At 37.3% G+C, this 15510-nt stretch overlaps 1 protein-coding gene across 2 annotated transcripts; it reads left to right on the top strand.

Moving 5' to 3' along the window:
- The first annotated feature begins 375 nt into the window (after nt 1-375).
- On the top strand, nt 376-15469 carry dnajb6a (DnaJ heat shock protein family (Hsp40) member B6a). 2 transcript variants are annotated; one of them, XM_058749231.1, is made up of 10 exons: nt 378-568; nt 6117-6202; nt 6812-6921; nt 9328-9384; nt 9526-9639; nt 10013-10174; nt 10461-10662; nt 13063-13133; nt 14806-14943; nt 15030-15469. In XM_058749231.1, exons 2-10 carry the CDS (start codon nt 6135-6137, stop codon nt 15095-15097), a joined length of 990 nt encoding a protein of 329 aa, XP_058605214.1. In that variant the 5' UTR covers nt 378-568; nt 6117-6134; the 3' UTR covers nt 15098-15469. The 2 variants fall into 2 exon arrangements, with proteins under 2 accessions (XP_058605223.1, XP_058605214.1); XM_058749240.1 differs by lacking the exons at nt 14806-14943; nt 15030-15469 and having other exon boundaries at nt 376-568; nt 13063-13868.
- Nucleotides 15470-15510: the final 41 nt, after the last annotated feature.

Here is a 15510-nt window from a genome sequence, read left to right on the forward strand (position 1 = left end):
ATCACTCTTTTTATGTGGCTTCAAACACTAATTCAAATTTATTGTAATGTATTTTCATAGTTTGTGAAACTATAAGAAAGGCATTTGGAAACGGCACAAATAAAAGACAAAATCATTATATAACATGTTTGAAGACAGTTTTAACGTCACCTTCTGATAAAAGGGGGGTTTGTTTTATATTATAACCTCTGGGACATAAACGTGTCCGCAGGAAAAGAAGCGCTCATATGTGGCTACTTGGACATCTCTATGATATGAAATACAGCAATTATAACAGCCAACATTTTTCATACAGCAGACGAAAACGCACAGAGCCGCCTATTTTACGACATCATAAAGCAGCTGTCAAACTCGTCCACTAAAATGATTTATTTCATCAGAGAGTCAAGAGCCAAAGGCGCGAATGCTTTGAATACCTCAAACAGGACGTGACGTCAAATCTCGCAAAAGAAAAAAGAAAAACCCCTAGAAGATTCGTGTTATTTCCGGACGCTTCGTTGCATGTCACATCAGCTCGACACAGCGTCCCACAGGCATAGATTAGTGGACCAAAAAGTTAAAACACAAGGTAGGTTAAGCGTTAAATATGTGTCCAGGCTTACGCCAGAGTTTTACTCTATGAGATGAATAATAATAATACCTGCTCGCCAACTCATAGCATTGATGCTAGGTGGCTAGCTCATCTAAAAGATGCCAAGGTTGCCAGGTCAAAATATAAATAACAGCGAGTTATTTCGATGTTTTGGTCTGCTGAAAGTGTGGGTAAAAAAAGGGCTAAGATTTTAATTAGTCAGGAAGAGGGTAATAATGGGATTTATTGATAGCATTGTTGGTGGTTAGCTAGATTGTTGACATAGAGAAGCTTTAAAGAGATAGTTCACCCGAATATGAACAATCATTGTCAATTTTCTCTCCCTCATGTTGTTAGAAACCTGCATGATTTCCTGTCTTCTGCGAAACGCAAAAAGAGATATTTGTCAGAATGACAGCCTCAGTCATTATTCACTTTGATTGCATCTTTTGTCCATGAAATGACAGTGAATGGTTACGGAAACTGTCATTCTGCCTGACATTATTTTCTTTGTTTCACTGAAGAATGTAAGTCATGAAGGTTTGAAACAACATTAGGATGAGTAAATCATCATGGAATGTTCTTTCATTTTTGTAGGTGAACTATGCCTCTACCGCTTTTATTCAGTGTATTTTAGTGGCCATCTATTTGCATTGCACCAAAAATCATTGCTTATATTCATAAATGTATGTTTTGTCATATTGTTAATGACAATGTGACATCTAGCACCATTCTGTCTCTTATTTTGCACATGCATTCTTCTCTACCAACACTCAAAATATTATGTGTTGTGTGAAAACAAACCCATCATGATATGAAGTTAGTGCCCCAAGGTGTTTGAGAGCAAGAATGAGAGCTGAGCTTGATTCTGGGTCATTGAGGGACAAAATAGAGGCGTCACATGCTGCTGTCTTTGTTTTGAAATGAAAACAGCCTGTTAGTATCAGGCACTGCAGTGACTGCCCCACAGGATGCTTTCAATTAGCCACATTGGGAACACTTATTCAAGAAGAGTGCCGTTTTTTACTAATGTGATACTGATTTTATACAACAGTTCAATAAACAATAAGTTAATATTAAGAGACTTACGTTTTAGACACCATATTGCCTGTTTTTGATTTCGCCATTTTGGAGAGTATCACAACACATACTCACGCTTTACCCTAAGCGTAAACAATGCTGATTATGCCGATTACGTTCTTGGGTACTTGTAGAAAAATTGTTGAATAAAGTAATTATTATTTGTTTTCTTTGCACACAAAAAGTATTCTCGTAGCTTCACAAAATTTAAGTTGAGCCACTGATGTCACATGGACTGTTTTACCGATGTCCTTACTGCGTTTCTGGACCTGGGAACATTACAGTTGCGTTGCTGTCTATGGAAGGTCAGAGAGTTCTTGGATTCCATCATAGAAATCTTAATTTGTGTTCAGAAGATGAACGAAGATCGCTTCGCGTCGTGCCTAACAACGCCCTTCAGTCCTGATTTGTTCACGATACAGCACGGACTCGCGTGCCTTATTGCTTACATATTCTGTATATATTTTGGTTTTAAATTCAGTTTTCTTGGAAAGAAAGATTTGTGGATGTGTGAGACTTCAGTTCATTAGCCGCAGCACTTCACATCTGATGTGTGACCCACTTAAAGTGCAGTAAACGGTAAAACAATTGCGGTACAAATTATTGTGATTATGTGGAGAAGAAATTATTTGATCCCCTGCTGATTTTGTACGTTTGCCCACTGACAAAGAAATTATCAGTCTATAATTTTATTGGTAGGTTTATTTGAACAACGAGAGACAGAATAACAAAAAAAAAAATCCAGAAAAACACATTTCAAAAAAGTTATAAATTGAATTGCATTTTAATGAGTGAAATAAGTATTTGATCCCCTATCAATCAGCAAGATTTCTGGCTCCCATGTTCTTTTATACAGGTAAAGAGCTAAGATTAGGAGCACTCGTGCTCCTAATCTCAGCTCCTTACCTGTATAGAGTTAGAGTTATACTTTATTGTCCTTTGCAGGAAATTTGTCTTGGACTCAAAGCTGCAGCAATACATACAACAACAACACTTTTTTAGTTAAAAAAAACCCATCACAGTTACTACAATTTACTATTTAAAATCCTAATGGATATAGAAGAATTCTTATAGCGATTACTTCTACATAATGGAACTCTATAACGCTTCCCTGATGGCAGTAATTGATATGTTGAAAATAAAACATGGGTTGAATCACTTACTATTGCTTGCGCGTTCTTAAAAACCAACGACTCATAAATGGACTGAAGTGATGTCCACACCTGTCCACAGAATCAATCAATCAATCACATTCTAAACTCTCCATCATGGCCAAGACCAAAGAGCTGTCCAAGGATGTCAGGGACAAGATTGTAGACCTACACAAGGCTGGAATGGGCTACAAAACCATCGCCAAGCAGCTTGGTGAGAAGGTGACAACAGTTGGTGCGATTATTCGCAAATGGAAGAAACACAAAATAACTGTCAATCTCCCTCGGACTGGGGCTCCATGCAAGATCTCATCTCGTGGCGTTTCAGTGATCATGAGAACGGTGAGATATCAGCCCAGAACTACACGGGAGGATTTTGTCAATGATCTCAAGGCAGCTGGGACCATAGTCACCATGAAAACAATTGGCAACACAGTACACCGTGAAGGACTGAAATCCTGCAGCGCCTGCAAGGTCCCCCTGCTCAAGAAAGCACATGTACAGGCCCGTCTGAAGTTTGCCAATGATTCAGAGGAGAACTGGGTGAAAGTGTTGTGGTCAGATGAGACCAAAATCGAGGTCTTTGGCATCAACTCAACTCGCAGTGTTTGGAGGAGGAAGAATGCTGCCTATGACCCCAAGAACACCATCCCCACCGTGTTTTTCTGCTAAGGGGACAGGACAACTGCACCACATCAAAGGGACGATGGACAGGGCCATGTACTGCCAGGGCATTGAAAATGGGTCGTGGATGGGTATTCCAGCATGACAATGACTAGGGCTGGGTATCGAGTTCGATTTACTTTTTAGGCACCGACCAAATTGCCTCGATACCATAGAGTATCGAAAAACGTCTCGTCGTTCGGTACCAAACTTCGATACCTATGGGTTAATCTTGTCAACGTCAGTGAGCCAATAAGCCTGCAGCACTAGGTGTGTTCGACTTGAAGTGAAGCCGCGCAAATCAATCGGTGTTTGATATCCGCGTTCTCAAATGCGTACGGAGCAGTCTGCTCTATAGCTCTCGCGATACTGTAATACACCGATCGATCTGCACAGTCGAACACACCTACTAGTTTACACGCCGGTTACACATATGTGAGGCTGTAGTGTGAAAGTGTCCCAACCCTCATAAATGTAAAGCTACATTTACTCTGGAGCATTTTGTTTTAAAATGAAAACGGTGCTCGTTCATAGGCATTTCCACTGCATTTCAGAAAAGATCTCCGTCCGTATTACACGACCGAAAGCGCGTTACATGACCATTCATGCACACTGTAGCATCATGCTACATAAGACAGTAAATAAGAATCATATTCTGCTTTTACTCAAAACTCTCTTTAAACCACCATCGATTGTTTGTAATTTCTGATTGTCGTCTAATGTGTGTTTTGGCCATGTAATGTTGCAGAACAGCGATCATGGAAGAGAGAGCACAGGCAGACAGCACTGGAAGCTCCTAATGCTCATCAGTAAATCAGTGGAAAATGAATAGAAATGATGATTCAGTCTGAGCTATGCATTTTAAAACGAACACGCACTAGTGTAAATGTAGCCTAACAGATGTGTAAACTGAAAACTATTTTAACTTAAAACTAATTTGTGTTGGTTACATTCTGTTTCTCTGTGCGGTGGCTCAGGAGATGAGTCTGTATAAACATCAAGCAGCTGAAAAATAAAACCAAAAGTTTTTTGTTTTTTTTGGAGATGATCTTGTTACAATTGATTTCATAAAATTGATATCGAAAAAAGTATCGTTCAGGTACCGGTATCAAAATGTTTTGAATGTTACCCAGCCCTAGCAATGACCCAAAACACACGGCCAAAGGCAACAAAGGAGTGGCTCAGGAAGCAGCACATTAAGGTCCTGGAGTGGCCTAGCCAGTCTCCAGACCTTAATCCCATAGAAAATCTGTGGAGGAAGCTGAAGGTTCGAGTTGACTTGGAGAGGATCTGCAAAGAGGAGTTGGACAAAATCCCTCCTGAGATGTGTGCAAACCTGGTGGCCAACTACAAGAACCTCTGTGATTGCCAACAAGGGTTTTGCCACCAAGTACTAAGTCATGTTTTGCAAAGGGTTCAAATACTTAAAATTATAGACTAATTATTTCTTTGTCGGTGGGCAAACATACAAAATCAGCAGGGGATCAAATAATTTATTCCCCACTGTACTTTAATAAATTTAAAATAATTTGAATAAAAAGACTAATTTACAACATCCAGCAGCACAATGAACTGTTTTGCACAGATAAATAGGCTAAATGGAGATTGCTGACACCCTCTCGAACACTCAAGTTCACGCTAGCTCTTACATTATTAATTTTTTATCTTTCCATCTTATTTTTAGTTTCTATAGATGTAGTCTTTGCATTTGTTTGTTTGTTTGTTTGAATCAGGTCTCCTCTGTTAGAATAGGATTGGCTAGATGGCACTGTCCCAAAAAATAAGGTCCTTGTAATGCGGTCCTAGAACTGCAGCCTCCGGTATTGCAGGAACATTGAGTTGTTTTTTGTTCAGACCAATGCGAAAATCGACCCTTGTTTTTACCCTGCAAACATGCAGAGCTGTAAATGTGAACTGGTGGATCGACAAGAAGATAATTCATTATGAAAATCTAAACAGTAAAATGTGTTTGTATGTTATTTAATTAATATAATAATTTATTGATTATACTTTTTTTAAATTAATATAATAATTAATAATTTTGACTCATCCATTTTCTTAAAGTTTTTGTGAAAAGTTGTATCTGAACTGTAAATCATGCTTTACACGTTAATAGTGTACCATATACATTGCCCTACCCTGCTCATATGGTATTCATTTGGGCAGGTCTTAAAAAGTCTGAGCTTAAAAATCCTGCAGCAACACTGTTGTTGAAATATAATCATTTAGGCTACGCAGTGGCTGTCATAACTTGTTTGATAAAAGATTTATTTAAATATACATTACATCACTAACAGGTAAAATAAAAAATATGAGTAGCTATTTGGCTATAGTTATTTCGCGAAATGCTTTTCTCTAGACTTCATTTCTCTAGTGAACTGACAAGCTGTGGACACTAATGACTTGCCTGAGGTAAAACTAGAAATAGGATAAAGGGACGATCGTGCTCCGCTCTGAACTGAAGCATTTACATAGCGAGCTGTCGCACCTCATCAAAAAGCGCCAAAATGGCATTTATTGTCTGAATTTCCTGAAAAAACTGAATGATTTTTTTCGGTACACGTGTGTACCGTTACACCCCTAATATAGTGCCTGCAAATATGTTCTAATTATTATTATTATTTTGTTGTTTATTCCCCTTTTGGTTGCAGCAATTGAAGTTGGTTGCCATGGATGACGACTATTATGTGACTTTAGGGGTGCAGCGAAATGCATCTCCAGATGACATCAAAAAAGCGTAAGTGAAAGGGTTTGTTCACCCAAAAATGAAAATTAGCCCATTATTAACTCACCCTCAAGCCATCCTAGGTGTATATGACTTTCTTCTTTCAGACGAATCCAATCGAAATTATATTAAAAAATGTCCTGGCTCTTAAAAGCTGTTTGATGGCAGCTTTTTTCAGTGTTTTCGTTCAACAGTCCAAAAGATGTCAAATAAAGCGAATCCATCCACAATAAAATCACATAGCTCCGGGGGGTGAATAAAGGCCTCCTGTAGTGAACTGATGCGTTTTTGTAAGAAAAATATCTATATTTAAAATGTTAGAAACACTTTTCTGTAACTTCCGGTAACTGTTGTACGCGCGTTCACAATAGAATGCTGTTCATGGATTAAGCACCATTGAGACTATGCTATGGGCTAATTTTCATTTTTGGGTGAACTATCCCTTTAATCTTTGGTTTCACTTAGTCCTTCCAATATCCCTTACAGTGCATACTATTCTACATTTAATAGTAATTCAGATTTACAAAATAATAGCACTAATGGTTTTTTTTGTTGTGTTATTATGGTATTCTGCCAGTCTTGGCTCATTTATCACCTAGTCATGCTGTATTTCCCTTGTAGTTACAGGAAACTAGCTCTCAAGTGGCATCCAGATAAGAATCCAGATAACAAGGAAGAGGCAGAAAAGAAGTTTAAACAGCTTTCAGAAGCTTATGAAGTCCTGTCAGATGGTAAGTCTTAACAAGGAATTTTAGATGATATTAAATTATAAAGACAATTATAAAGATATAAGATAATAAACATAAATATTCTTTTCATTTAAAATATTTACCTAAAAATATCAGCATTTTTAATTGTTCCTCACGGCCAGTGAAAATTTGATTTACTGGCCTGATTGGGCCTTCAAAAAAAAATAAATCCTTACTGTTGAGCCTTTCTAAAAAAAAAATTAAAAAAAAAAGTGTATTTGTTACTGCCCCTACACTTTGTGCTAGTAGTAACAGTTATGATTTTTAAATGGGCTATATCAAAGGAGCTGTACACTGTAAACAAGCTGTTTTTTTTTGTATTTAGGCAAATGTGGCACAGCTGATAGCACACACTCTCAATGCATGCTAAACTAAGCCTTATCAGCCTTGTACGGACTCTGCACTTTTGAGACACTCCTTCATTTGGAGAGGTTGTGTTTAGCAGTTGTAGCCGCTGTTCTTTATGATGGAATTCCAAAATATTAAAAGTGCTGTATGTAGGATTTTGACTCTGCTAAAGCATAAAAATACCATATGTTTGCAGATATTTAAGAAACATGCTAAGTTAACATACTTTATCTGAAAAACAATGCTACAGTCAGTTATTCTCCTTTGAAAATGTGCATTCCGGCCCGGAATATCTGTTTGTGTTATGGTTTGTGAAACCCGCCCACTGCCAGTTTACTCAATTGTATTTCAGCACCGCGGGTTGCCAGTTGCCGGAAAACACAGCGTATTTAATTTCATTCATCGGCATGTGCGCTCGTTCGGTGTCGTTAATCTGGCAACCTGCGTGTGCGTCAAGTCTGAGGAGGAGGGGCGGGTGAAAACATATTTTGAATCCAATATTAGAAATATTTTGTCTCCAATATTTTGAATTTGGACTGCAATACCTAGTTCAACCTGTATGTCTATCCTACATTAGAGCCCTGCATGGGCCTAAAATTTAGGCCCTAGCCCGGCCCTGGCCCGAGACGCTCAGGCCCTAGCCCAGCCCGTGTCCGACAGCTCATCAGAATTCTCGGCCTGAGCCCGACCCAAGCCCGTCTTTTTTCCCCCTTCTCCCAAAACAGCTTATCTACTACTGTTTCAGCTATTAAAATAGTTCAGTTTTTTATGAAATGGCAAAGTGATTGTATTTCATTTCGTTATTTTATTAAGTTAATTTAGAAAAACGTTTGGAGCATTTTTTTTATTCGTTAAATGTAAGTTTTTGTTTTTTAAAGTAACGACCAAGCGGCCAGCGGCAGACAGCGAGTTAATCATAGCCTATCCTATGTTTGATCAATTTAGCTTTCTCAAATCATCACGACTTCTCTAAAATTAAATCTATAATTATAAAACAGCTCCACAATGTTAGTTTAAATGCTTGACCTAGATAAATGTGCACTGATGTATATCCAGTAGTTTGTGCAGAGAGTGGAAGCTGAAGCGCGCTTTACAGGAAGCGCCAGAACGATCACTTGCATTGGAAACATTTCAAAATACGCTGTCATTTTTTGCTCATAAAGGTAAGAGTAATAGGCTACGTTGTTCGGAACTGTAAAGGGTCTACTTTTATTTGTGTGCACTCACAATATCAACAAAACGTGCTTTTATAAAAAAAAAAAAAAAGATGAAAAAAAAAGCAGTTTTGGTTTTGAGCAAGTGGAGCGCTTCTGAAAAACCGAAACACAGCATATAGCCTACTTGCCACACTGATTTGATAAATATAGTATCTGTAGAAAGCTTTGAATTACTACTTTAAAACGAAATAATTCGAATCGAAAACAAAAACTTTCATTATAAAATCCCTAAAGATGCATTTCTCTCTAAAGATGATCGAGTCAGGATCATCAAATGCATGGCTGATCAAAAATGCAGCTTTTCCCGAAGCATTGGGAACTTTTTGAAACTCCACGCTCCAACTTCTCCCTGATGCTCTGCATGGTCAACTATCACCTGTATGCTAATGCGTGCATGTGTTGCGTATTGCTTAGGCGATGTATAATATTTATAATATAATCAGTATTTAATAAAGTAGCCATGTGTGCTCTGCGCGTATATGGGCACAATAAAAGGAGAGAAGCTAAATGAGCCCGATCTATTAAAAAAAAAAAAAAAAATGTCCCAAGCCCGGCCCGAATGGACTCAATGTGTCGGGCTCCGTTGGGACCCGATGGGCTTGCAGACCTCTATCCTACATACAGCACCTTTAATAACTTGATGGTACTGCAACCACAGTGTCTGGTTCAGGGCTGGTGCATGTGTTATATAATTACTAGATTTTTGACAGTTGCTATGCAACAAATCTGTATGGTCTCTCACATTTTATGTTAGTATTTTCAGCTTTACTATGAGTTCATTAACAAAATATAGTTGCATGACTCTTGGTTTGCTCTCTTACAGCTAACAAAAGGAACTTATACGATCGATATGGAAAAGAAGGCTTAACTCCAGGTGGAGGTAAATTACATCCTACAGTGAATTTTAATAACAGGATGTTTGGTCCTCTTATTAATCCCTAATTTGGAATAAATATATGTATATAAATAATATACAAATATGGTATGTTTGAACCTGTCACTTTTTTCATCATTTGGACAGGAGGAGGAAGAGGACACTTTAATAATGACCACTTTGGAGGATTCACATTCCGCAATCCAGAGGATGTCTTCAGGGAATTCTTTGGTGGACAAGATCCATTTGCAGACTTCTTTGGTGAGTTTGTGTTTACCTCAGTGTTATTTGTTTTGCATTCATTGTCAAATTAGATTTTTTTAGGCAATTCTTCAGACCTTATGTGTATATTTATGTAGCATTGCTTTTGCAGAGTAATTAGCTGGTGAATTGGATTTACTTATTGCAGAGTTAACTATATGTATCATGAGAATTGTAATGTTTGAATTGAATGTCAGAACAAATGTCAGTAGATCAGGTAAGCTTTTAAAATTAGCGGTTCATTCATAAATCCATAAGATCTGACCTTCATGCTGTGGAAATACAATCCGGAAGACAGAAGTCAACAAGCACAGCGCTGAAAAAGGGCGGAGCTACATAAGGTCAATAAATGCTTAATTCTTTACATATTTAGGTGGAGATCCATTTGGTAATGACTTCTTTGGTGGCGGTCGGCGGCACCACCACCACCACCACCACCAGCGGGGCATGAGCAGGAGCCGGACAGGAGGGTCCTTCTTTGGGGGCTTTGGGGGATTCCCACCTTTCGGGGCAGGATTTTCATCTTTTGATGCAGGTTAGATGTTTAAAATAATGTTCGTGCTTCAATTCAGAATCTTTTTTTAATTGATGTAAAAGTGCAACACAAACTGCTCAATATAAAGACCAAAATCCAGCCTAAAAAATTCTGAAACTTGTACAAGAAGTCAAACATCAGGGTGTATGATATGTTTTTATAGGGGTCAGGCCCTATACGTTTACATCAGTTTGCATCAGGACAACTCATGGATTAGAAGAATTTTGAAAATGTATTTTTGGTGCCATAGTATTGTTTTCTTTTCTTTTTTCTTTTTATTTGTTAGGTTTCTCCCCATTTGGGCATATGGGAGGAGGTGGATTTACTTCTTTCTCTTCGACTTCATTTGGTGGAGGTGGAGGGGGAGGGGGAGGGGGAGGTGGTGGTGGCGGAGGCGGAGGCGGTGGCGGTGGCGGAGGCATGGGCAGCTTCCGCTCTGTGTCAACCTCCACTAAATTCATCAATGGCAGGAAAATTACTACAAAAAGGTAGGCATCTTTCCAGAGTTTTAATCTATCCATCTTATTTTTAATGGGGTAGTTCACCCAAAAATGAAAATTCTGTCATTAATTACTCACCCTCATGTCCTTCGTTCATCTTCTGAACACAAATTAAGATATTTTTGATGGAACAATGTTATCAGCGTTGTTTACATTCAGTAGACAGCGCGAGCATGCTTAACGTAAACAACGCTGATTACGTTGATTACGTTCTGGGGTACTCTCCAAAATGGTGGAAGATGGTAACTCGGGGAGCATAATTGTTGAATAAGTTGTGTTATTATTGTTTTCTTTGCACACAAAAAGTATTCTCGTAGCTTCGTAAAATTACAGTTGAACCCCTGATGTCACATGGACTATTTTACCGATGTCCTTGCTAATTTTCTGTGCGTTGATCGTGGTAATATCATTGCTGTCTATGGGAGGGTTAGAGATCTCTCAGATTCCAACAAAAATGTCTAAATTTGTGTTGAAGATGAAAGTTCTTACGGGTTTGGAACGACATGAGGGTGAGTAATTAATGACAGAATTTTCATTTTTGGGTGGGTGTGGCCATTTTTACTAGGCTTCCTTTGTCTGCTACTAATTATTGTTAGCTGTACAAAATAGCTCTTTTTTTTTCTTCTTTTTTTTGTCATATTTATTATTATATTACACACGTGGTCAGAATTGTTGGTACCCTTAGTAAATATGATAAAAGAAGGCTATGAAAATAAATGTGCATTGTTAATCCTTTTGATATTATTATTATTTTTTTTTAAATCACAAAAATCTAAGCTTTCATTGGAGAATAAAAATTTAAAATGGGGGGAAATATCATTTATGAAAAATGTTTTTCTCAAATACATGATGGACACAATTACTGGTACCCCTAGAAATTCTTATGAGTAAAATATATCTGAAATATTTTCCCATTCATATTCACAATTTTGAGCACACCAGTGTGATTATGAACATGAAATTATCCAGCCATGGCTCCCTGTTTCACAGAAATATAAATAGGTGGGAAAACAAAACAAAGGCCAAATTCCAAATGAATCATCCATCACGATGAGAAAAACCAAAGAATATATTTCTGATGTGCAGCAAAAGATAATTGAGCTTCACAAATTAGAAAGTGGCTTTAAGAAAAGAGCTAGAACAGTGAAAATTCCCATTTCCACCATCAGGCCAATAATTAAGAATTTCCAATCAACATTAAATGTTATGAAACTGCCTGGAAGAGGACGTGTGTCTATATCGTCCTAATGCACGGTGAGAAGCAGAGTTTGAGTGGCCAAAGACTCTTCAAGGACCACAGCTGGAGAATTGCAGAAAAAGGTTGAGTTTTGGGGTCAGAAATAAAATCAAATCAAGAAAAGAAAATGCTTTCACCAAAAAACAATCTCCAGCATATTCAGTTATCTTACACGACTGGAACTTCAAATGGCACTGGCTTCTATGGTCAAATGTAACTAAAAATGAGCTTTTTAGCAGCAAACACTCAAGATGGGTTTGGTGAACGCAGGGATAACAAGTACCCCATGTGTACAATGAAATATACTGCTATTTTTGATGTTGTGGGCCTATATTTCTTCTGGAGGTCCTGGACATCTTGTTTAGACACATGGCATCTTTGATTCTATCAAATACCAACAGAAAAAAAATTAATAAGTGACTGACTCTGTTAGAAATTGTGTAATGGGCCATGTTTGGATCTTCCAACCGGACAATAATCCAAAAACAAACCTTAAAAACAACACAAAAATGGGTCACTGGGCACAAAACTAAGCTTCTGCTGGCCATTCCAGTCCTCTGACCTGAACCCTATAGAAAATGAGTGGTGAACTGAAAAGAAGCACCAACATGGAGCGGGGAATCTGAAGGGTCTGGAGTGATTCTGAATGGTCTCTGATCTCTTGTCAGGTATTATAGGAGAACATTTAGAGCTGTTAAACTGGCAAATGGATGTTTCAAAAAGTATTGAATAAAAGGGTGCCGTTAATTGTGGCCAATGTGTAGATTTTTGTGAACTTTTTTTTTTTTAATAAAAGATCAAAAGGATTAACAATGCAGATTTATTTCCACAGCCTTCTTTAATCCTATTTACCAAGGGTACCAACAATTCTGACCATGTGTATGTATTGTTGTAATCACAAACACAGCTTTTTTCACCCTTGACTGCATTTTGATATTCTTCCGATTATCTACCTACAGCAGCTATTGAATCGGAAGTCTCACACATTCACAGGAAATAGCTTCCTTTCATGTTGCAAAACAAGGTGGATAGGTTTAAGATATGAAAGTAGTCAAATGTCAAAACAGCTACATAAGCAACACGACCTGTAACAACATTTTAAATGTTTCTTTCCTGAAGTTCATCGATGTGCTATTTATTTGTTTCTATAGAATCATTGAGAATGGACAGGAACGTGTAGAAGTGGAAGAAGATGGACAGTTAAAATCTCTAACCATAAATGGTAAGGAACAACTGCTGCGATTGGAACACAAGTAAGATAATGGAGCCCTTTCAGCACAAACTTGAGCTCAAACAATGTTAGTACTGTCGTTCAGATGTCTGTACATTCCGTTTTTTTTGCTTGTTTGTTGTGTTTTACTTTTCCCTTTTCCATTTTTTAGACTGTTGTTTCTGAACAATTTTTTGTTTATATATTTATAAATGGGGACTGTCACTATTTTGCGCAGGATACGTGTAATTTTACTTGTATTTCGGAACATAATGTGAGATTAGTTTTTTCTTCCCGCGAGCACTTTGTGTTGCAGTGTCCTCATGAATGCACATTGCATTTTGAATAGTGCTTTGGGCTGAAAGGAGAAAAAGGATTGTGCATTGTGCATGACTTTACCAACTGTGTGGAGTGTGGAATTGGAGTACGTAACTTGCTGTTCAAACCTTGTGGCAACTTGTCTAATTCATTTGTTAAACATATTTGTAAATGCTGGTAGAGTGCTAGATTCATTGTACTGATATGCAATTTTTATTATTTTTAATTAATGAAAATGTTTTTTTTTCCCCTCATTGTTGCATGTGAGACAACAAATGTTGTTTATAGTTGTTATGTTATTACTTAATGACCTGATGAGAATCGGAGTTAATAATATAACTGATTTATGACCATTCAAGTAACTTTGTGTACTTTGTAAAATAATTTGAACCTAAATAAATGAGTTTCATCCTTTTTGGGGATGTGGCAGCTCTGCGGTCTATGAAGTTTTGCTTTAACTGAGAGTGATCTTTGATTTTCTTCCAAATCCAATCATTACTGGAGCGTGTTGCAGCTTGTTTGCTTAAACTAACAATTCTCTACTCTCTTATAACAAAATGTTTAGTTTTCTCTGCATCTTTTGGTGTTTAGAGTGAGTAATCGTTTTATCTCAACTCAGTTATGATCAATTTATATTGAACATTATTAACGTTTAAAGTATTTTCAAACCAGAAACATAATACAAACAGTGGGCAGTTTCTCACAAAGTGGTAACTTCCTTAATAAGCCATTAAAATAATGTACATTCTGATATGGATACAATTTCTAACAATTTTAATATAGATTAATAAGCTGTGATGCAATGCAATATTGTCAGTAATATATTTAATTAATAAACAAAAGTGTTCATGGAAGTGTAATTAAAAAAAAAAAAAAAAAAAGTGTTGTAGACAGAAGGGTTTGATATCTAATGGTGAGTTTTAAAAGAAAAATAAAATTTATTTTAATAAAAACAATTGAAACAATGTCTCAAACAATTTTGTTAAATTATGGATAGTAAAGGTATCTTGAATTCTGTTACGCAGAATAACATTTGTTAACTGTTGCCTTTTAATGTCTTTGATCAATGCCTTCCAACTCTGCCAAATGAAGCTGGCTGCAGTGCTACCAGAATGCATGCCTAACAAAACTAACAAGCGTTGTGATTTTGTTTTATGCTCTCTAAATGCATCTTTATCTCTGGATGTCAGAGGTGTAGTATGCATCACACAGAATTATCATCATCAAAACAGTTTGGGGAAACTGGCTGGTAATCTAAAGTATAATTGGTTGGAAAAACATCTTTTTAAATTAAAGGCAGATATTAATACACTCCTTAAAATAGTACTCTGCCCCCTTCTAAACTAAACCACACCCCTCTCTCTAGGAAATGCCCAGGAGATAGGCATGCTGGAGGGTCACAGACAGAGGAAGGAGCTCCCTGACTCCTCTTCCTCCTCCTCCTCCTCACATTCTGCAAGGCAGTCAGCTCAGAGAGAGGAGCAAAATAAAACTACAGGCAAAGGTCAGAAGCCCTCTTCATATTTCGTGTGAGATTCCAGCAGCTCGAGCATGATCTTTCTGATACTTAAAAGTTATGTATCTCAACAGAGCAAACTGGAGTCAAGAGGAAGAGAATGACGGTGAAGGGAGAGACCAAAAAGGCCAAAGAGTCCTAAATTTGTCTCTGCATCGCAACTCATAGTACTGATAGTCTGACATACTGTAGCTGTGGATATTCTGTGTTGAGGTTGGAAAAACTCGCTAGATATTTTTTTTTTTGGATGCGAAAGTAAAATGTATTATTTGAAGTTTTTTATGCCGCTACTAATCGATAACAAATAGTAAATCATCTGCTCTGCTCTGAAGAACTGTTACTGATACATACATTAAAAAAAAAAAAAAAAATCAAAGTGAATAGTTTTAATGAAAATCTGTGCAAGCAAGCATTTCTCATTCGCATGATCCACACAGTTTATTAATGAATAAACACAACACAACCAATGTACATGGATTTTTCAGTAATAAAACCGGACTTGCCTTTGGTTGAATTTATGGTCAAACTTTGTAACATTTAACGCGTTCCATTTAA

Source organism: Onychostoma macrolepis, chromosome 02, assembly GCF_012432095.1.
Source record: "Onychostoma macrolepis isolate SWU-2019 chromosome 02, ASM1243209v1, whole genome shotgun sequence".
Taxonomy (NCBI): Eukaryota; Metazoa; Chordata; class Actinopteri; order Cypriniformes; family Cyprinidae; genus Onychostoma; species Onychostoma macrolepis.